This window comes from Lepeophtheirus salmonis, chromosome 3, assembly GCF_016086655.4.
Source record: "Lepeophtheirus salmonis chromosome 3, UVic_Lsal_1.4, whole genome shotgun sequence".
Lineage (NCBI taxonomy): Eukaryota > Metazoa > Arthropoda > Copepoda > Siphonostomatoida > Caligidae > Lepeophtheirus > Lepeophtheirus salmonis.
The window spans coordinates 49,313,470-49,336,330 of NC_052133.2; the positions used below are offsets into that span (position 1 = coordinate 49,313,470).

A 22,861-nucleotide genomic window follows, 5' to 3' on the forward strand; every position below is an offset into this window, starting at 1 on the left:
ATTGACTAAATGAATAATTTTTGACTTTTTTCAAAATTTGATCGGGATATGCAGGAACCTAAGCTGAGATGTTGTCTTAGACCCTGAAAACAACTTTTCCACACTGTTTGTGCTCGAAATTGGGAAAAAGTTGAAACACAACCCCCCTAATGTAGGTAGCTAATATGACTGATGATGAGAATTGTAATTATAATACTTTGAGACTCTTTATGGAGGACAAAAAACAAAAATAAGAGGTTGGGTAAATTATACTGTAGGCATTGTTGTAATTGTATTGTACATATATGTAGTTATATATTTATCAATCATTGAATCTACATAAAAATATTTATTTTTTGTCAAACTATTTTCGATTAGGTTTGGATAAATAGGGAAGCCCCCAATATATATATATATCATTTGTAGGGGTTTCTTCAAGAGGATTTGATTCTTGGATGAGGGGGTCATTAATCTGCTTCTAATTTCCCAAAGGTTTTCATCTCAGCAAACTCATAATGTGATGGAATTTAGTATACATACAGTAGATTTTTATGCCGAAACACCAAATTCTAAATATCAAGTTATTTTTTAGCATCAGGTTGTTTCTGCGTTTGTTTGTAATCAATACTACTGATTATAATTAATGATTGATCATATTGAAACCTTTTATTGAAGTTAAAAATATTCACAGTACAACACCATTAAGCTTTGATAGGTCAAAGGTCACATAAAACGTTATTTTTTTATTTTTAAAGCAGGACTACGGATGAAGTTATAAATCGATTTTGGTAAAAATATGAACTTTTTTATCTTATACATAAATGTCAATTATAAAAATGTAATATTAATTTAATAAGCTTCATCTCATTTTTAATCCAAATCAAAATTTCTCTGGATTCAAAATCAAATATATCTCCATATTTATATGACTATTATCTGACATTGGGTGCTAAAAAATGAATCCAATTTGATTAAAATGCAATTTAGTCCACGATGCCAAATTTAAGGTCAAAGTTCATAAAATAAAGTCATAGCCCAAAAACAAGCTAATTTAAAAAAAATTGTGAAGATGCTTTTTCACAATTTCAGTTTCGAGACATACTTTGTCGGTTGAATTTGGCTCAAATCATATGACTACAGTAATAGGCTGATATAAAAGGATCCCTACAATACGAGGTAGATTCCGAGCAAAAAATTTCATTGATATATGTTTTTAGATTGAGATACGAACTGATAAAGGTTGATTTTTTTAGTTATTTCTTATGATATAAATTTTTTGACTTACGAGCCCCGTTGACGAATGAATTAAACTCGAATGTCACTCTAAATTATTTTATCTCTGTGTAGTAAGCTATATTATAATTTAAATGTCAGATATAGGAAACTTTTTATTAAAGAATCACAGTTTTTTTTATTACTAACAAGCTTTGTCCAGGAAAGAATTTAGCTCGTATGTCAAGGTATAATTTATTTGAAATTTGTTGTGTATCATAGCTTTAATTTATAGATTTTTGCTACAATAAAATAAATGTTTGCATATCTTATGAACCAATAACCTCATTGCAAAAAATAAACAAACTAAATTTGGGGTTTGTACTTAAAAATTACTTGTATACTAAACTTCATCAAATTCTGAGTTGCTGAGATTAAAAATTGCCCTTTTTTGGTTTGGTGAGGAATGGTCCACATTTTTATAATTCAAATTTTGGCTTGATTACAATAATATATTTGGTATTATTGTGACTGTTTCCCTCCAGAAGACGCAGATGCGGAGATAGATTCCTTAACCCATTCAGCTGGAACCCATTGCGGCTCTCTCTCTAAAAGATTAATTTCATAAAGGAGTTGCTGATAAACGAGCTCCACTGACTCAAAGGGAATGACAGAGTCAAAATGATGACCATATTTTTCTTCCATTTCTGTTGCAATAACTACAGAGTCCCTGTACTCATCCTCCTAAAATAAAGGGGATTCATAAATTATTAATTGATAGGTTCCGTTATGATAACATTTTCCAGAAAAATAAAATAAATTACATATTCAATTCTAGTAGTACTTGTTTAGTATTGAGGCTCGATCTGGAAATCATAGACCGGTCTGTAAAACAGCGTTACCTCACTAACACAAACATGTACGTACACTCTCTTTGGTTGTCAATTGTCAATGTTTCTTCTTCTATTCCTATAATCAGTATTGTTTAGATTGTTTGATTGGATACGAATGCGTTCCTATTAAGCTTTGAACGATTATCAACTATTATTGAATAATAATTTTATAGTTGGATGAATAGGGTAACTAACAATTGATTTTGGGGCTTTTTGTTGTTTCTTGTAGGAAAATACGTTTTAAGATATAATAAAGTTAACAACGTATATTCATCTATATAATATAGGTCCGGACGAGTCTAAAAAAAAAAATCGGTCTAGACTGATTCTATAGATAAATTAATGATTTGGATTGTGCTTCAAAATTGTGAACATCGAATTACAATGACGTCATATGAAGTGAAATGTGTTGGGAAAATTCCTATTTGTGTAACTCATAAATAGTGATACAAATCGTATGTATTTATTAGCTAGGCGGTTTTTTTTGGAATTGGTTATTTGAAGAATGAATTCTTTTTTCATTAGCAGCTGTTGTCACTGTTATTTGATTCCTGAGTAGATAACTTCCTTTCCTACTACATTCAAAACCTGATAAAAAATTTGTGTGTGTTCATAAAAGACGGATAGTAACCAAGAGGATTTGTTGTGGAGTTACAATTTTAAGTCCTTGTGGGACTGAAAGTAGAATTGAGGATCGACCTTGGAGTAATTCTTGCCAAATTCTTTGTTTATTTCATTCTCTCCTTTCCCCCTCTTGTCACAGCTGATTGTAGCTGATTTAATCAAACGTCATGACGGCTAAGCTCTTCTCCTCCAAAACATTCTTCAAATTGTCAAGGTTACAATTTAGTCTTTCCGTTTCATTTTTTTTAACACGCCCAAAATACATACGATTTCCATCACTAATCATAAATCAGGATTAGGAAAAAATATGTCCATAGATTTAGAAATAGAAAAAGCAGTCTAATTTCGTATATTCACACCAAAAAAAGTAGTTTAACGATTTGAAACGATAACATTTCAGTTTAAGGTCTGAGATTGCGTTCATGACCGAATTATATTTCCAAATCCCAATAAAATGCAATTTAAAGGTTAAAAAACAACCCTTTTATAAGGGTTTTCTTTGAAAAAAAAAATAGTGGCTTTGGTTTTAATTGTTTTTACGTCAAAGGAACTTATTTGAAGTTCAAATAATTAAGGTTTCATTTACATTTTTTTTTTCTAGTAAAATATCTAGTTCAGCGACAATATATTTTTTTCCCCAACTCTAGTAAGGGAAAAATTAATAGGAGGTTGTGTATATTATAATATATAAAAACTCCATTCTTTCCCTAATTATAATTGGATTTATGTTTTTCCTATTTCATATAATATACTTCATTATTACGGAATTGTAAATATTTGAACACTTAACCTCCATAAATTTCTTCTTCAAACAATATCCAATTAAATCAATATTTCTACTTAATTAAACCTCTTGGAACCACTTTGTGAATGGTCAAATACTACTAAATACAATATAATATGGAGGCTCAAAGATTTCTGAATGAGTAAAACATTGTTTACTAATATAATTAATTAATTACTTTGAACACTTCGCCATATTTATTCTTTTGATGTTTGTAGACATTGAGAGAAGGAGGCGTTAGAAATATGATATAAGGCTTCAAGTCGGACTCATATAGGATTTGTAATGAGGTTGGCTGAAGGTTTAGAAGACATATTTTACCAGAGTTGATGACTGTTCTCACAGAGTCTAAAGAGGTCCCATAGTAATGTTTTTCAAATTCCCCATGCTCTAAAAACCGTTTGTTGACGAGGTCCTCTTCAAATTGAGAGCGATTCACAAAGTTATAATCCTGCCCATCAATTTCTCCATCTTCCTTTGGCCGAGACGTATCTAAATGAAAAAAATATCAAAATATAGTGACACTCTACTAACAATCATATGTAACTTAGCATTTGCGCCGGGACCATAGGGGCCCCACTTTTTTTTAAGGATTTTTTTATAGTAATAACAATTAAAAATATTGATGTCAAAATTTATTTATTTTTTAATTAAATTTGTCTTTAATGGAAAAAACTAATTTGTTCAAATGACTTAAAAAAATTTCAAAAATGTTTTTTTGTCTCAAATTTGGTACTTAAAAAAAAACATAATGTCAAAAAGTCCAACACCAAAGAAAAATCGTAGTCAGCCTCCCCCCCAATTTTTGTTGAGGACACCCCTGATGACGTCATCATTTGGCCCCCTACTTGCAAATACATTCTGGCGCTGGTACAACTCAGTATCTTACGTGGAACAGCTGCTGCAAAGCGGTTGATATCCTCTAATAGTCTTAGTCTAAGCTCATGTCTACCAATGCTAGGAGGACCAACGAGAACGACAGGTCTTTTCTGATTGGCTTGTGGATAATATAACGCCATTTCTTCATAGGGAGACATCTCAATTTTTTCTGGAAGGAGATATATGTAGTTTATATTTGTATGACCTATGCGGAGGGGGTTTAAGTAGGAGGTTTTATTTAAAAAAGTCCACAAATATGTCATTCATTAAAAAAAAAAAAAAAAACTCATCCAAATTTTGTATAAGATTCTACCAAAAAAAAAAAAATATTATTATATATTTCCTCAGGTGTTTTGCAATTTAAAAAGTTTGAGAACGACTGGTATGTGTAGATTTTAGGTTAGACTGTCTGTTTTCCGAGTTAATATTGTTTTCACAGCACATAGACTTGACTTTGAAAAGAAAAGTTAAATCTACAACTTTTGACTCATAGCATCCATCATATTTGGGGACGGTAAAAATACCTTAAAAATACCCACGCATAAATCCCATTTTCTAAAATTAAAATTGTCTGTACAATGCAAATATGACCTAAAGGTTTCAAACATTGCCAAATCAGTTTTTGGATTGTCCCAAGCAGAAAATGTTTTAATCCGATTGAAAAGAATATTAACCCGAAAACGTGGAAGTATGTTGTTCAATTAATTATGGAGTGTTAAAATAATAACCTTTTTTAAACGGTGAATTGGTTCGTTTCCGCTTATTACTCTTTTTGGCACACAAAAGTGAGGAAGACCCTGTCCCACAGGCTGTACCTCCAGATCCCGCTTTTTTACGCAATGGACTTTTCTCAGCTTCTCGTGCCTCCTTTAAGTCCTGCTCTCGCTTTTGTCGTTGTAGTGCCATTCGATGTTGCTGAAGTGCCATACTAGGTATTAGACCCGCAAGAGTTTGTGTCCATTCTCCATCACGGTATGCTTGCCACCAATGAGGATCTTCGTTGTTGATAATATGGAGTATATCTCCCCTTACAAATGATATCCCCAATTCATGGCAAGGTATATAAAGATCATCGTCTGGATGATATGAAAAATGAGCTCTGTAGTGAAACTATACTCAGAGAAAAGAGAGAAAAATAAGTCAACTACTTCTACCCATGAGTTTTATGAGTAAGGGGTGAGTTAACACGAAAGCAATATTGAGTAAAAATCAAGGGAAGGAAACATGTATATATACAAAGATGAAAATCCAGAGTGGAACGGACATGTTAAAAAAAGAGAATGCAAATCAACATGGACACCCCGATAATTGAAAGAAAGAATAATGCTCATGACGTTTCATTCCATCAGCTATAATCAGCTGTCACAAAAGAGGAAGGAGAAAAGGAAATAAACAAGGGCATTTGCTAGAATGACTCCGATGCCGATCCCCAATTCTACTCTGAGTCATACAAAGACTTAAAATTATAACTCTGCAACGAACCTTCAGGGTTACTCTCCGTCTTTCATGTGGGCACACGAATATTCAATCAGGTTTTGGGTAAAATTGAATCCATTTAGGAAAGGATGTTCACTACTCAGGAATTAAATAACAATGACAATATTTTATTACATGAATATTTAAAATTTAATTTGATTTTTCAATTTTCTTTCTCAAAAATTTAAATTTTCTGTGAATAGCTATAGATTTGATTGATTTTTTACAATATTTTTTTTTCAAAAAGCCAGCCCCCACTCCCCCAAAAAAACTGCAGACGCCCCTGATGCACTATCCAATAATCTCGTGAGGGGGATAATTAATTGGCACAAAATGTTTCTACCCGTGCTAGGTAATATCCAATAATGTAAATCGTGTGTATTTTTTAGCAGGCTGGCTTTTTATAGAATTGTTAATGTGAAGAATGAATTTTCTTTTCTTTGGCAGTTGTCATTATTATTTAATTCCTGTGTATTGAACATCCTTTTCTAAATAGATTTAATGATATCCAAAAGCTGATTGAATATTCGTGTGTGTTCACAAAAGACCTTGAGGATTTTTTGTGAAGTTATAATTGTAAGTCCTTGTTGGACTCGGAGTAGAATTGGGGATCGGCATCGGAGTAGTTCTAGCAAATGTCCTTGTTTATTTCCTTTTCTCCTTCCTCTCTTGTGACAGCTGATTGTAGCTGATCTCTTCAAAACATTCTTAAATTTGTCAGGGTTACCATGTTGATTTTTGGTTTTTTTAACATATCATTTTATACACGATTTTTATCACTAGTAATATTGATCCAACGACCGGTTTCAGTGTTCCCTGTTTGATACTGTTTTCTATGAGATGAATATAGTGAAAAATTAATACCGCACTAAACTCACTCACGAGGACTTAGATAAGATAATGAGGTTTGTCACAACCAGTCTGGATGCAAACTTTAAAAATGTAACTCAGTATTCAAGAACAAATGGCAGTCATTAGAGCTATAATTTACTCTCTCATTAAAATTAAAGTCAATATTTCAATAGCGTGACCCGCAAGATGTTTTCATCGCATTTTGGATAGCACCCAAAATGCTGAGAAATTATTATCCTGAACTTAATGTGCGTCTCAATCGTGCCTAGAGAAGGAAATATACTTCATACATATGAACTTCATAGAAAATCCCTATGTCAGATGGACTAAATGTAATATAATAAAGATTACATATACATTATCAGTACAACTCCATCTGAACAATTAAAGGAACATTAAAAAAATAAAAGGAAACACCCAAAAACTGTTGTGATCCCCTGGTTTAAAGCTTTCATTTAATTTGTGAGACTTTATTTGGTCCGGATCTGACTTTTTTCAAATATAATCTATCAATTTCCAATTATATTTCACTCTAACAATGAGTTTTTCTACTTTAAATCGTGCAATTTGCGGCATTTTAAATGGATTCATCATAATAATTTATAGAAAGAAATGAATGATGATACTCTAGGTTGCTTTTGTGGCGACGGGCCACTTATGTATGTACTTACGACAGGCTCTGATTCTTCTTCAGCGATTACATTGTTCCTTATTGGATTTTTAGGTATGATAACAAATGTAAGGGTTCCGCTCATTTGGCATAGAGTATCACAGATATCATGTACTGATTTTCCTTTTAATTTAAGCCCATTTACTTCAAGGACTTCATCTCCAGGATGAAGTTGGCCACTCCGTTCAGCAGCTCCACCCTTCACAACACGACCAATCACAACACGCTCCCCTTCATTCCTCACTGTTGCTCCCTAAAGATAAGGCAAATAAATTGATTGTACATACTTTTAGGTACGAGTCAAATAAATAATAGGTAAAATACCAATGGTTCGTTTTGCTTCATTATTTTGATAACCCGTGTCATGTCTCCATCCGTGGCAACATCAGCCACAGAATGAAGACTTCCAGAACTTGTTTTGACCGTGGATTTCTTACCGTCCGAATTTGAAAGAGAACTGCTTGGCCGATCCTTCGTCCACATGTCTGCCACACATTGCTCCCAGGGCAATGCGCCCTGAAGTTCTGCCAGTTTGTCATGTGAGAAAAACAAACCCTCAAATTCAATTTTATGAAGGATATTAAGTAATTCTGTTGCTTCAGACAAGTGACAAGACTGGAGAGAAATCATACACTAAATAAACAAATAAAAAAACCAACTCTCTTAATGGAAGTTCTAACCCTCATATAATACCTCTTGAACTAATGTCCTTGTATCCGAACACAAGGCATTAGGAGGGCATTGAAAGCATTGAACGGCTTGGATGGTATTATGAATAATGAGAAGGTGTTTGAATTCCGAATTTGTGGCTAAATTTTTAAGCTTTTCTAAACTAGATCCATCATCTGATGGAAAGGCTTGTAGTTGTCTCTCGACCCTTTCAATACAACGAAGCAAATCACTCGCATCTGGTTGTTAAAAAGTATAAATAAATACACAAGGGAACCAAACATTAGTGAGTGGCGCTCAATATTCATGAGCGCGCTCACGATATTGGACGAAGGGAAAAAATCGCCCTTTCACTCATCCAATTTAAAAAAAATGTATAAATTCCCCTAATTGATTCTAAAAACGAAATAGGCTAGTAAAGTAGAGCGCGCTCGTGATTTCTATAGCACCACTAATACATTGCCAGAGGATCTGGCCTAATAGTGGGTAGTATAATATGTACCTATGATGGATTTTAGAGAGAGTGTCTGACTTAAACCTTTGTGCAAACTTTCTTTGAGTCCCTCATTCGTTTCATTGACTAGGTTTATGTGATGATGGTGTCGATGATGATGATGATGGTGTTCATCCTTTCCAAGGCAATCTGGATCATTGTTGTTGGATTTCACCGAAGTCTTACTAACTCGTCTGATACTGTGTGTCCCTCCATCCCCTCCGATAAGAACTTCTTTTGATGGACTTGTTATGTTATTTTTAGGAATAGAGCTGGAAATAATTTCTTCGTCGGATTTATCTGAGGGTATGGTTTGGCATAGCTCGATTTCTTCATCCGTCACGTGGCCTCCAGTCAAACCTCCATTTTCCTCATCCTGAAATAATACAATTAGAGTAATTATAATCAATTCATTACACAAGGGAACAATTAGTTTTGGATTCTGCACACAAAGATACATTCCTTTTTTAGGTTAAACTAATTTGAATAAAATGAGTGTTCCCAGACATTTTTTGTAAGGAAAAAAGAACTCAAGGGGAAGCCGGGAGTGAGAGTTATTGTATTACAAAATTAAGACCCCTTAATATCAGCTACTAATTATACTATGGTTTTGGAGGGAGAAAATGAATTACTTCTCTAAAGAAGAGAACTTCTTCCTTTAAAATATCATTGGTGCAGGGAAAAGATCATTATTTATTTATACACATGTATTTTCGTATGAATTTTAAAAACAATTTACACCAAAGATATGCGAGAATTCTTCTTTTAGAGGGAGAAGTTAACACCCCGACGACCCATTAAATGATGAGTAAAAAAGGAGGAAGAGCACACGCAACAACCGTTTTTCCTTTCCTAATTTCTCAACGTATTTTTTTAATCACAAACCTGTCAACTCTGCTCATGAGTCACGATTGAGGCTTTATTTTTGACTTTTTAAATGGTCACGTAGAAATTGCATAATAAAACAAAAGTTATGCCAACTTAGAGAAATATGGTTGAATATTTATTAAATGAAATTACCAAATTCAATCTCATGGATAAAAATTGACTCTTTTATTGAATACAAATTTATGCCGTAGAAGTCAATTACGCTGAGCTTTAGTTACACGCGCTCGTCTCTATATTGTTATTCAGTAGATAAAGGTAGCACGCAGTTATAAGATTTAAAGAACAGACTCAAAAATGAGGCATTGACAGACAAACTTTTTGCTAAATTAATTAGATTGCAAATCTAGAAAATTTATAACTAAAACTGATTTCTTTCAATTAAACAAAATATTAGTGATGAGACAATTAATATGAATCGGAAAATTGGGTATTTTTTCGGGAATCGGCATTGGGAAAATTTAAATGGTTTAATTTGCGATTTCGATTTTTATTTATTATTGGAATTTAACTATTTATTACTTTTTTAAGTTATGACCCCCAAGAAAAAAAAAAATTAAGGATTTTTTTGCTTTTTATTAAAAAAAAAATTAAATTTGTTATTTTTAATGAATTGGTATTGGGAATTTTTACTAGAATCGCAGCATCAGAATCGGCATGGGGATTTTTTTTATAAATCTTCCTATCACTAATAAATATGCATTGACTAATTGGTAATCAAATTACTTTTCACATCCTTTTTGATTCGCTAGTTTTCCTAGTTTCAAAAATAATTAATTGATAATTAAGTGAATTAAACAATAATAACCGTGGAAGATTTGACGGGTACTTTGGTTGTTCGAGAATCTACATTAGAATCGGGAATAGATTCCTGCAAAACTTCACTCTGCACTTTTGTTTTTCCCTTTTTCTTAAAAGAGAGATTCGTTTTGGAGCCGAGTTCCTTGACAGGAGCTGAGTAGATGGGATTTGTATCCCTATCATTTTCTGGGGATGAGTCACAAAGTTGTTGAGAGAGTTTTGTCATATCCACAGGTTTGATTCTCCGAAGAGCCGAGAGTCTTTCGAGTCTCTCCTTGGCTTGTTGTTCCACAGCAATGACAAATGCATCTTGGACATGTGAATTTTCCGAGAGCTCTTTTGCTGAAGGTACATAGATAATTAATACAACAAATATATAGACATGTAAAATAGGGTAGCTTTATCTCACCTAATTTGTTCCCAGTTCGTCGTTTAACCCTCAGGCAAATTGTGCGAGATTTGATGCACTGAAAAATAAAAAGATCATTAGATCTGGTTGAAAGACAATAGAGCCGGCATGTCTATAAATATACAGGTATTTTTCTTTTTAAATATAAATTTACTCTTTTTAGAAAATAAATTTCCAAACATTTTTGCGTCGTATCTTGCAACTTTTCCCTTAAACATTAACAGAAAAAATCTAAAAATTAGTTGGTGGTTTATAGGGAATTCTTCTCAACTAGTGAATTATTCTTCAATAATTGTTTGCAGCTTAACAACAAGAGCTAATTCTAATTCAACGTACAGAACATGGGTAAGGGGAATGTTTTTTTTAAGGAAATAATTATGCCAGAGGTCACAATTTTCCCGCAAGTGAAAGCAAGGCTGGATTTACCGGATCAACGACAAAATTCGTATCCCTTTTCTTTAGATTGTTAAAGTGACATTTAAGTATTTGGTTTAACAAAATATATTTTTCAAAGAATGATATACAAGAAATATGTTTTTACATTTCCAATTTTTTGCCAATGATCTTTTTTGAAAAATAGGAATGTTTTTGATGATATTTAAAAAAAATATATAAATTTTATTTATTTATACATGTCTGTCATTTTATAAAAAAACTAGCAGAGGGTGCCTAGAGTTGTATGGCTGAATGGAGGGGAAAAGAAACAAAGAATGAAGGTAGAAGTAAAGAAACAGAGGGAGAAGTGAGGAGGGGAAATATATATATTGTACAGTGTAGATCTTATCTAGTGGTACACATTTTTTCCCCGTTTTCCAATAGTAAAATTGAAACAAAAGGTTTTGTGAGAACATTTATCAAACAAAATAATCTGAAAATAGTGATTGGTACAACTTTTATGCAATATTTGAGCCCTCAGTTATAATAATTGCCTAAATAATAGGCCTAAATCCTAGCACACCTTGACTATGTAGTCAGAATCAAGCTTGGTCCACTCCTTCTTGATGGACACCTCTAGAGACTGGACATTCCTATGAAGAGTTGCACACACCCTCTCCTCCAGACGGTCCTAGATAGAGTAGTTCAAAGGGTTTGCGTCTGGAGAGGAGGGCAGCCACATTTTGAGGCCCCCAAAGTCTGGAAAGTTGCCTCTCAGAAAGCCCGGGGTCTTAGCGGCGCCATGACACGGAGCTTCCTCTTGTGTGAAAACAGAGTTGTCCACTAAATTTTATCGGACCAAAGGAAGCACTTTCTAACCCAGAAGTTTGATGTAACCATCTGTATTAAGGAGCTCCTTCCTCTCCACAAAAATGGGAGGGCAGGCTCATCAACGCCCAAGACCATGGTTATGGCTGGATTTTTTGTTGTGAAGATGGGTCTCACTGAAGCTGAGACATTGACTGGACGTTCAATTGTGATATAGTGTCTCTTCTGCTTATTCGTTGCGGCATTAAAGGTGAAATTTTTTTCATCAGACAAGAGCAAAACTTTGCCCAAATTTTCGTTGGCCTTGAGAAAATTGAGAATCTTCTTTGCGTTTTTCCAACCGTCTCGGCTTGCTCTGTTCAGAGATAAGATTTCTCGTTCTCCTCCTCCGTGATTTTACAACAACTTCATTCCCGATTCAAAAGAATAAAATGTGTATCACTAGATAAGATCAACCCTGTAGAAAATGGGAAGGAAAGGAGTTTTGTTTTTTCTCAAACTAGGCTCTTAATGACCTTGAAAGCCCAAAAAATATCATAGGAACATGTTTGGTAATTTTATACGACTACTTGCTAAATTTCAGACTGATCTATTCGACCATTTTAGATTCCATTTGTTATAACAGCCAAAATAAACTCATAAATATATCTAAGATATCTACAATGTGCAGGGCCTATGACAAAAAAACCCCAATCATAGGCATAGGATAGGACATTTTTTTGGATGGGCAACAAGTTTTGCCCAAATATTTGGGACTTCCCTGATAACTTTTTAAGAAAAGAAAAAAAGTTACACTTTTTTTAGAAATTGCCCGAAATACCATATTGATTTCGCGCCAACTATTGATAGTTTTCCCTCCTTGGGAGGGGGCGGAGCAATTGTCCTCAATACCTCCTACCCCATAAAACCGGCACTATGGAAATGTAATATTGATCATGCTTACATTGTGAATATGTGCTATAACATCTGTATGAGAAGAGTTTTCCAAACAAATTCCATTGATTTCCAGGATCTCATCAGCCACTTCAAGGTCTGCTTTATCTGCAGGAGAACCTGTCAAAGGATAAAAATAAATAAATAAGTAGGAATATTATTTACATAATACAAAAAATGTGGTATGTCAACATAAAAACAATCTTAAACACATACCAATCTATTTCTTTACTTCATATAGCTTAATATTTAAGATATATTTGAGTAGATTATAGGCGTTGTATTCAATTTTGTGGGATGAGTTAAGATACCCTAAAATTTTGGATATAGTTTGAATCCTTTATTTGATTTAAATGACTTATATTGGCCTCGATATGGTCACTTTCAACCATAAAATCCATCATTGTTCATTCTTTTATGGTGACGATCAAGTTTGGATACTTTAAACGCATTTTGCAGCGCACACAAAGAGTTAATAAAAATAACTTTGTTAGTAGGAATTGACGATAATTTGTAGAAGAATACTAATGTAACCCAGGGGTGTCCGCAGGATTATAAATATTTGGGGTGGGGGACTTGGTATTTGTAATTTTTTGGAAAATATTTCAAAAAATTAAAATTTTTGGTGTTTTGCATAATTTGCCTCAATGACCTTTTTTGAAAGGAAATATATCCTTTAAAAAAAAATTTTTTTCCCTATTTTTCCGCAAATTTTTTTCATCCTGACAATTTTTTTTTTCTTGTAAAAAGCAAAAATTCCTGGTTGGTCCATAATAACAAAATGTTTTTTTTAACTCTATATATTTAAAATATTAAAGTATCGGCATCGCTAGTATTTACTAGAATCGCATCGGAATCGGCTTTGGGATTTTTTTTTCGAATAGTCCCATCACAACATTAGAGCCTATTTAAATCAAGCTTTTTGGATATTTCTACGATTCAGAGCCATATTCTGGCGTCAAAGAACCATATGGGCGTAAATCAAAGTAACGATTGATCAATAAGATTATAGACTTTGAAAGACCCATACTAATATTCAAAAATAAATGAAAATCTTTTGAATACAAAAATCTAATGTAAAAATAATTAAAACTTGAGAGCCCTCTAAATACCTTCCACAATGTGTTTGATATGGCTCTCTCTGTAAGGGAATCAGAATGATGTGAAAATAGAAACCTTTTGAATTATGAATGAACCCTTGCACCAGTAGTTTTCAACATCAGGGCTGTCAAGTATAACGCATTATGCATGAAATTCAAGCAATATTCTTCTCTGAAATATGTTTTCTTATTTTATAAAGTAAATTGGTATAATATCTCCAATTCTCACTCAAGTTCAAAATTTGAGAGCCTTTCATTTACCTGATCTAAGCAAAAACCAACAGTCATTGACCCTAGGGCAGGAGCTCTTGTCATATCCATACAGATAAAAAATATATCTCCTTTTTAAGTATTAATTTAAAATTGGTAATAAATAATTATAATCATAGTGATTGATTTACTATTTTCTTGCCTAACCCTTAATCAATCAAAAGTTAAACATATGGGTAAAAGAAAATCATTTTATCTTTGGATAATATAATTCATGTATACATAACTAGCAAAGGGTTACCTGGCGTTGCTCTAGCGAGCGTAAGTGTATTCTTACAGGCATTATTACAATGTAGCACCTATATATTATATGAAATGTATTATTTGTTATAAATTTAAAAAAAAAGTGTTATAAACTTCAAATAACATACCAACACATACGGATGAAAAAAATTGTCTAGATGAGAAGTCCTTCTTTTAATTTTTTTTCAAAAAATTGCCCATTCGAAATTTGCGAAGAAAATTACACTTGCAAAACCATAATAATTATGGAGAATAATGTCATACAAAAAATAATCCTCAATAACTGGTTCATTTTGCAAATATTGCAAAACCTATGTTATAAAATGTTCCGGAAATGTAATTTCCAATATTGCTTCATTTTAACGTTCATCGTTTTGTGGCATTTTTTCATAAAAATTGAAAAAATATTCAGAAAAGGACAGATATTTCAGATAAAAATATAATTTTAAATATGAAATAGATATGCAAACGAATTTCAAGACATATTTTTTTATATATGAATCGAATATTCTATCGGAAATCCATTTTTTGCACTTGAAAAGAAAGGTAAAAAGAAGTTGCAATTTTTACCGATTTCTTTTTTTTTTTTTTTAACCATAACTTTTTTGATTTTGAATAAATTTAGAAAACGTCCTTATTCGTATAGTTGTTTTTTTGAGACGCCACTCACTTTTTGATTAATAACTCCATCCCTTATCTAGTTTCCTGGAGCTCCAAAAAACAAGTTTCGTTTTTGCGTATACAATAAGACCCCCACCCAAAAATGCAAGGTTTCGAGCTTCTAGGCTCAACTGTGTGGGCAATCATAAAAAAACACACCCACAAAAAAATTATTATATATACAGGGTAGGGCAGCAAAACGTGGACTGTTAATTATTGCTTATTTTCTCATTACTATGAAAAGGTTTAGTGATTATTTTTTGATATTCTGTTTCTGCCGTCCTATTTACATAAACAAACTATACTAATAATTTAGTAATTTCATCATCATGAGCAAGCAACAAGCAAAAATGTAGCGCATCTCATATCTTCTAGATACTGGAGTTGATGTCATGAAGATTACAGACATTGTTAAGTATTCTAGGAGCCTGGTTTTTAAGTTGGTCAAGTTGAAAAAATGAAGAAGACTCTTTTAGGATTATATGGAAGTGGAAGGAATAATTGAAATACGATACGAAGTACTTTTTAAGTTTGGAGAAGAATATAAATGGGGATCCCACGATATATATAGATTATAAATCGTAATCGGTACCGAGGTTAATAGAAATAGAAGGTTATACCATAACGCGTGTACAACTGATGCTTGACTTCCACCACTCCTTTATTAGTGACGTTATAATGTATTAGTGGTTGTTTGTTTTCTCAAAACCTGTTTTTCTTGCCCAGCGGTCAGTACGATAAATTAAATTGAAAATTCTAGCAATAGTGACGTTATAGCCTATGAGAGGTTGCGTATTTTGTCAAAATCTGCCCGTCATGCCCAGCAGTTGGTACGATACATCAAATTGAAAGTTCTAGCTAGCCTGATTACATGATGGTCTAACCTTGTATTTTTTATTAACCTTGATCGGTACTGGAATCGTTCATAAAGATGGAATCGGTTGAAATTTTGAGATTGGTACATCTCTAGTATTTACAAATCCATTAAAGACTCTCAACATCAATACGAAGAAAATAAATAAGACAAAGAAAGAAAGTAAAGTAATTGAAAGACAAAAAAAGTCCCAATATAATAATATTTATTTTGCTTTTTAGCTTTTTAAAAGGATATTCTATTGTATTTTAATTTGTAAAAACGTTTATAAAAGATCAAAGACTCCATCTTATATAGAAGGGGCTTTACACTGTACATTCCAAAAATAGATACATATAATGAAATATTGGAAACTATATTTATTAAGAAATTAAAACAACAACAAAGTTGGTGCGTCAACATAAAGACAATTTTGAAGAAACATTAATAAAATCCAAAGTTATTTCTTTACTTCATACATACTTATTTATACAGTCTAATATTTCATAGACATATTTGAGTTAATTATAGAGGATTTTTCCTTCTAATTACTAGGATGAATTAGTTATCCAAGTGTTGTAGCTATAGTTTAGAACATGGCCTTTGATTTAGGAGACTTATATTGGCTCCAATATGGCCCTTTTGCAATAAAATATATGAATTTCTCATTCTAATATTGTGACGATACATTTTGACTAATTTAAGTGCACTTTGTGACACACCCAAGGGGTTAATTTGTTGAAAAATACAAATGTAATCCCAGGGGCGTCCGCAGGATATATTATATATATTGGGGGTATTGAAGCCATATTTCAGAATGGAGGGGAATGTATGGAATAAAAAGTGTAGAAAATGGTTGAATAACCAACTCTTGCTTCAAAAGTTTGCCATAAAAATGGCACAAATAGAAATATGTAGAAGTGAAAACGGCTTTTAAAACTTTCTAATTTTTGAGTCCTCTCCCTGTATGTGTACAAAATACTTTTCTTGGAGAACAATAAGTAAACAAACAATGCCTTATTTCATATATCATCTTTTGACAATATTATCAATCATTTGATTATTATATATATTCATGTTTGCAGTACATAAATTAATGATGTATGGAATACCGTGATTCACATTTAGGAATAACTAGTATTGTCTATATTCGAACAATTATGGACTCGATTCGACTCAACTCAAATGCAGAGTGGATTTTCAAAATTCTTAAAAACTTGAATCGTCTCTTGTTATTGCTAAAGCCTCCTGTCAGAATATCTTGATTGTATCATGATAATGCCATTCATTATCGACGGATTATTATTTAAAAAGTATCATATCATCAGTGGTAAAAAAAAATAGGAAATACTAAGATCTTGCTTCTTTTTTTTTGTAATTGCTACTTGGAAATATTACTTTATTCACTAAAGCTGTCATCATTATTATTTCAATCTTGAAGCGAGAACAGTAAGTATAAAGTAATCACTTGTCCGTGGGAAATGAAGAAGAACTCTAAATATTGTTTGTGGGAGTTATATATGTACGTCCTTGTTTGACTAGAAGTATAATTGAGGATCGACAACGCTATAATTCCTGCCTATATCGTTGATAAAGAAGGGATCTGTGTAAAGAAAAAACTAAGTTTACTGAGATATATGATACTACTGAGTTAAGACCATTGTTAACATCTGCTGCCTGTTATATGTTTTTTGGTGGGAGAAAATGAATTACTGATATACATAGGAGAACCTTTTGCAATTTAAATAGCCTTATTGTAGGGAAAATATCGTAATTATATTTAAATATATATTTTTTAAACAATTTGTACCAAAGATAGGCGAGAATGCTTACTTTAGAGGTAGAAGTTAACAACATGACCAACGATGAAAGAATGAACAAAAAAGAGGAAAGAGCTCAAGCAACAACTGTTTTTTCTTTTCGTTTTTTTCTTTTTAATATTACAAACTACTTCACTTTACTTATAAATCTCATATTCTGCCATTCTAATGTACATTTGTTAACTTTAGTTTTTTGGATGTTTGAGAAAAAGGACAACATCTACATCTGTCTCCGGTCTCCCCTACATATATTCATATACATGACCTCCCTACAAAGAATTTGTTATAGGATAAATGATATATGCTTCTTTGTGCATAAATAGTTAATATGGGCATATCTATAACAACATAAAAAAACATTTCATTTTCCTATCAGATGCCTCACGGCAGGGGCGTCTGTAGGATTGTATGCATATGTATATATATATTTTGGCTTGGTTTTTCGATTTTTTTTTGCATTAAATCCAAAAATTAAATTTTTTGAATATTTACCTTCCGTTTTTATGAAAATCAAAACTATATTACATAAATTTATATTACTCAAGCACTTTAGTAAGTGGACCACTTTGTTGAGCATGAGATTGACGTAGAGATCATCAAGATTAGTGATGAAAACCGAGTGTATTTTTTAGCAGGCCCGTTTTTGTTTTTTTTTGGAATTGGTAATCTGATAAATAAATTTTCTTTTCCTTAGCTATTGTTATTATTATTTAATAATTGAGTACTGAACTTCTTTTCCTAATTGTAAGTCCTAGTTGGACTCAGAGTGGAATTGAGGACTGACATCAGAGTAATTCTTACCAATGTCTTTGTTAATTTTCTTTACCCCCGCCCTCCCATATTACAGGTGCTTGTAGCTGATTTAAAGAAAAGTCAAACAGCCAAGCTATTTTCCTTCAATACATTCTTCAAATTGTCAGATTTACCATGTTGATTTTCGGTTTCGTTTTTTACATGCCCAAAATATACAGGATTTTCATCACTACGTATACATATATCTATTCAAGTGTGTGACTTGCCAGATTCGGAACTTGGACTTGAAATTCCCGTTAGACTTGATCTTGAATTTCAAGTCGGGCTCGGACTCGGTCTTGAAGTTCAAGTCGGACTCGAACTCTTTCAGCAAGTCCACAGCCCTAGTTTCAACACTAATTTTAAGCAACATCAGGATATATTATTTGGTTTTTTCTGTCAGATATCTTATGGAATAAGATGATTAGAAATAAGAAGTACTGCAGTTACTTACCGTATAATTTGACTTTCTTGTCTTGTGTCTCAACCAAAATGATCACATAGCCTCCGAGATCCACCATTGTATTCTCCTTTAAGAGTGAATCTTAGATCATCCTTCTCACTGTAAAAAAAAAAAAGCAAGAATATAATGAATATTTAGATTTGTATTATCCAATTACATTAGTCAACAAAATTTCCCTTTAGATTAAGATTAGTGATGGGACGTGTACTTTTTCTGGGATCGAAATCAGAATCGGAAACACAAGGTGTAGTTTTCAATTCTTGCATATTTTTATTTATTACTGGTATTTAGGACTTTTCTAAGTTTTGAAGAAAAAGTTATGAAATATTTCCGTCAAGTGAATTGATGACTTTAGTCTTACAATTTTATATGTAAATCCTACATAGTAATAAAATATTAAAATGAGTGTGATGTACGTTCCGCCTAGAAAAACAATGATAAAAACGCATTTATTTAAAAAACGGAGACAGATACAGACTTTAGATATAAAATAAAAGTTGTTTAGAATTTTGAGTTACGTACGTAAGGCTATGTATAATTATGATCATACCAGATTCTTGGGATCTGGATGGCAAGTTTTATTTTTCGCTAATAAGCTTGTTTTAATCTTAAAACTAGATCCATTCGCCGTGTCTCATAGTTGTTTTAAAGTATGGGTTGCCGATTCGAAAATGCACCAAAAGAATTAAAAGTCCAAAACACGAATTATTGGACAAACAGAAACAGGGAGAACGTATTTTAAATACGAATTAAAAAAGGGAATTAGGAAGAAAATACGCGAGTTAATCTTATTATGTATCTTCAATCTTCCTTATGATTGAAGAATGAACATGGTAAGTTAGCAATGACAATGGCAATAAATAAATCCCAGTGTCAAATATTTGAAAAAAAAAAGTTTTGTATTTATCAAAATCAGTATTTTCACATAGTCAATAACATATTGCATTTTTAATAGTGTCAAAAGGGGGGTGCAGGTTTGATTATATTTACATCAAGTGGAAAAAAAGATTGTATACGAGGAGGTTTTACTCTAGAAATTTACCTGTTATATAATTATAATTTATATTAAATCGTTTTAGTTTAGAATTGTAACATAAATAAAATCTTTTTTAACTTTTCATTGTCTATCTTTTTTATAAGATGTTCGTGCTAGTATCCAAATAAAATAATTTATCATCAAAATATGCTCTAATACTGAGAAGAAATTAATGTGGACACAACTGTGTTCTAAATATCTATGGTCGATACAGCGATTTTTATTTTAGTGCATTAGGTTGTGTATATGTAATGCAAAATGTCTCATATTTGGAACCGTACAGAACGTTTCTAAACGTGTATAATCCGTCATGAAAATCCATTGTAGAATGGGCATGTTTAAAAAAAAACAACGAAAATCAACATGGTAACTCTGACAATAAGATGAATGTTTTATTGCCAATCAGCTACAATTAGCTGTGGAAAGGGAGAATAAGGAAATAAACAAGGACATTTGCTAGCCTATGTCGATCCCCAAATCTACTCTAATTCTAACAAGGACTTCCAATTATAACTGCAACAAATCCTCAGGGTTACCCTCTGTTTTTATGAACACAAACGAATGTTTAAGCAGGTTCGGAATATAATTGAATCTATTTAGAAAAGGATCTACCCTATTCAGGAATTAAATAGTTCTAACAACTGCTTAGGATTAAAAAATTCATTCCTCCGATTACCAATTCCCCAAAAAAAAACCCTGCCAGCTAAAAAAATCATTGGAAATTTAATCACTGTGTATAATCATTGTACTTTACTGTCTTAGACTCGCTAGTAGTACTGTAACATGAGTCGACTTACAAGTGCGCAAGTGTACCTATGTACTTATTACACTTGTAACCAGTGATTGTTTTAAGTAAGTAATAATGGGAGATGATGTAAAATAGTGTAAAGAGTATTAGTAATGTTATAAATAATGTCGGAATCAGGAAATTTTATTAGAATCTGTATCTTTTCTTTTAAAATCGTCCATTCACAAATTAAGATGGTTTCTTTAACCTCATGAAACATGAAACTGATAAGAGGGGTACATTCTAAGCATTTTCAGCTGTATAATTTTTTTGTATTTGCAATCTGATTTTTATTTTTCTACCAGAGCTGTAATCATTATTCTTTCCTTCTTGGGGAAAGGATATCTTAGACTAAAGTGCATATGCACATGTAAGACGGAAAGTAACAAGGAAGATGTGTTGGGGAGTTATAATGTAAGTTAATTGTATGACTTAGAGTAGAATTGAGGATCTACATTCAAGTAATTCCGTTTTAGATAGAACAACGTAGCTCAATGGACAACGTACATGGGAAATATTATTCTCTTGAACTCAATCTGTGTATGCTTGCGCCCCGATTGCTCCTAGAGAAGTAAATGCACATTATGTACCATGCCAACTGTTATTACTTTTATTATTCAAATTTTGAGAGGTTAAGAATGATTTTGTTTCAATTTTCCGATAATCAATGTTGTAGAACACCTCATTAGGTGTGGATTGCTAAGAAAAACATTGTCCTAGTTGCAACCATGAGCACACAGTACTAGAAAATGATTGAGATAGAGGAGCTCCTCTGCGCGGGATTGTCCCAGAAGGCAATCGGGGAGCAGACTGGGGGCTCAAGGAAGACGATTTACAATGCCTCCATTGCAACATCGACACATAATTATGAGTTCTGTAACATTGCTCATACGAAAATTGTAAAAAAAAGGTAAAGATTCTTAACCTCTTAAAATTTGCAACATAGAGATGAATAAATAATAACTGTTGGCCTGGTACATGGAGTTCAAAGAAGATTCCTAGGTCAGATGGAGTAAATTTAATCCTATAATATATACTAATATTTAATGAGTGCAACTCTATTCTTACCAATTAAAGAAACATAAAAAAGTCCTATATAGCTCTCTCATACGTGCTTGCAACTAATCTAATTACTCGTCATAACAGCTAAGCTTCTCTCCTCCCACACATTATACAAATTGTCAAGGTTACCCTTTAGGGCCTCTAGTGTCAACTTATGGCATTTTGAACTTGATACGCGTAGGCAAATAAATTCTAGGTTAGCTACCCCGTGGTTCAGTTAACTTAGTTCTGAGGTTCCGCTATTCCTTATAATAAAAATAAAAAAATGACGGGGGATACCATGTTAATTTTGGGGGTTTTCCACTTATCAAAATTGCTATGAAATTACAACTCTAAACAAAATCTTTAAATTCCAAAATTCCACAGACAGTTTGACATTTTATATACTGTAAAGAAACCTCGACAGCTTCATACTTAAATAAAATATTTTTCAAGCAATAAATCCTATAAGAGTTTTAAAAGATTTATTTTTTAAGGTTCTCTTTAAAAAAATTAAGTTGTATGCTTTCTCTTAACAAGAAACTGTGATTTTTATCATTGTGATCAAAAATAACAAATTTATTAGACTTTAAAGGAAAGGGTTCATTGTTCTTACAAAGGAAATTTTCTACGATTAAGAAAAATACATAAATATTATAATTTTTTTTAAGTCTGGAAAGATATATCTAGAAATTATTTTTTTTTTTTCTAATTATTTAAATCATTCAAGGTGAAAAGGAATACGAAATCATGCAGATGTATTAAAAAAACAATTAAAAAAAAACAAAAAACCATACGGTAGAACATAAGAGCAGAAACTTAGAGTTATAACAGTAATTGAGGGGGAATGAATAAAGTCGCAAATCTCAACCAGTTCGTATATTATTGGCACTCGTATTTCACGATATTAAAGTATCTCTGTTTATACCCTTTGCCATAGCCGACGTTCATTGTTTATGACTAAGGGTTTTAATCTACTACGGTCGTACTAAGTAAAACGCCAATCTAAATCTCTTTTTAGTCCATATGTATTT

General features: G+C 32.3%; 1 protein-coding gene across 2 annotated transcripts in view; it reads right to left on the reverse strand.

Moving 5' to 3' along the window:
* Nucleotides 1–269: 269 nt before the first annotated feature.
* LOC121115283 (protein PALS1) overlaps nt 270–22,861 on the reverse strand; it is a 30,565-nt gene continuing 7,973 nt past the window's right edge. Inside the window, exons 2-13 of one of the 2 annotated variants that reach the window (XM_040709500.2) lie at nt 18,955–19,062; nt 12,773–12,882; nt 10,627–10,684; nt 10,225–10,559; nt 8,541–8,907; nt 8,063–8,277; nt 7,694–8,002; nt 7,371–7,622; nt 5,100–5,481; nt 4,382–4,540; nt 3,671–3,984; nt 270–1,935 (exon numbers count right to left, since the gene is read on the reverse strand). In XM_040709500.2, coding sequence (XP_040565434.1) covers nt 1,714–1,935; nt 3,671–3,984; nt 4,382–4,540; nt 5,100–5,481; nt 7,371–7,622; nt 7,694–8,002; nt 8,063–8,277; nt 8,541–8,907; nt 10,225–10,559; nt 10,627–10,684; nt 12,773–12,882; nt 18,955–19,021 — 2,790 coding nt within the window. In that variant the 5' untranslated portion in view covers nt 19,022–19,062 and the 3' untranslated portion in view covers nt 270–1,713. Of the gene's footprint in view, nt 1,936–3,670; nt 3,985–4,381; nt 4,577–5,099; nt 5,482–7,370; nt 7,623–7,693; nt 8,003–8,062; nt 8,278–8,540; nt 8,908–10,224; nt 10,560–10,626; nt 10,685–12,772; nt 12,883–18,954; nt 19,063–22,861 lie in introns of both variants that reach the window. The other variant, XM_040709498.2, reaches the window with a different exon arrangement.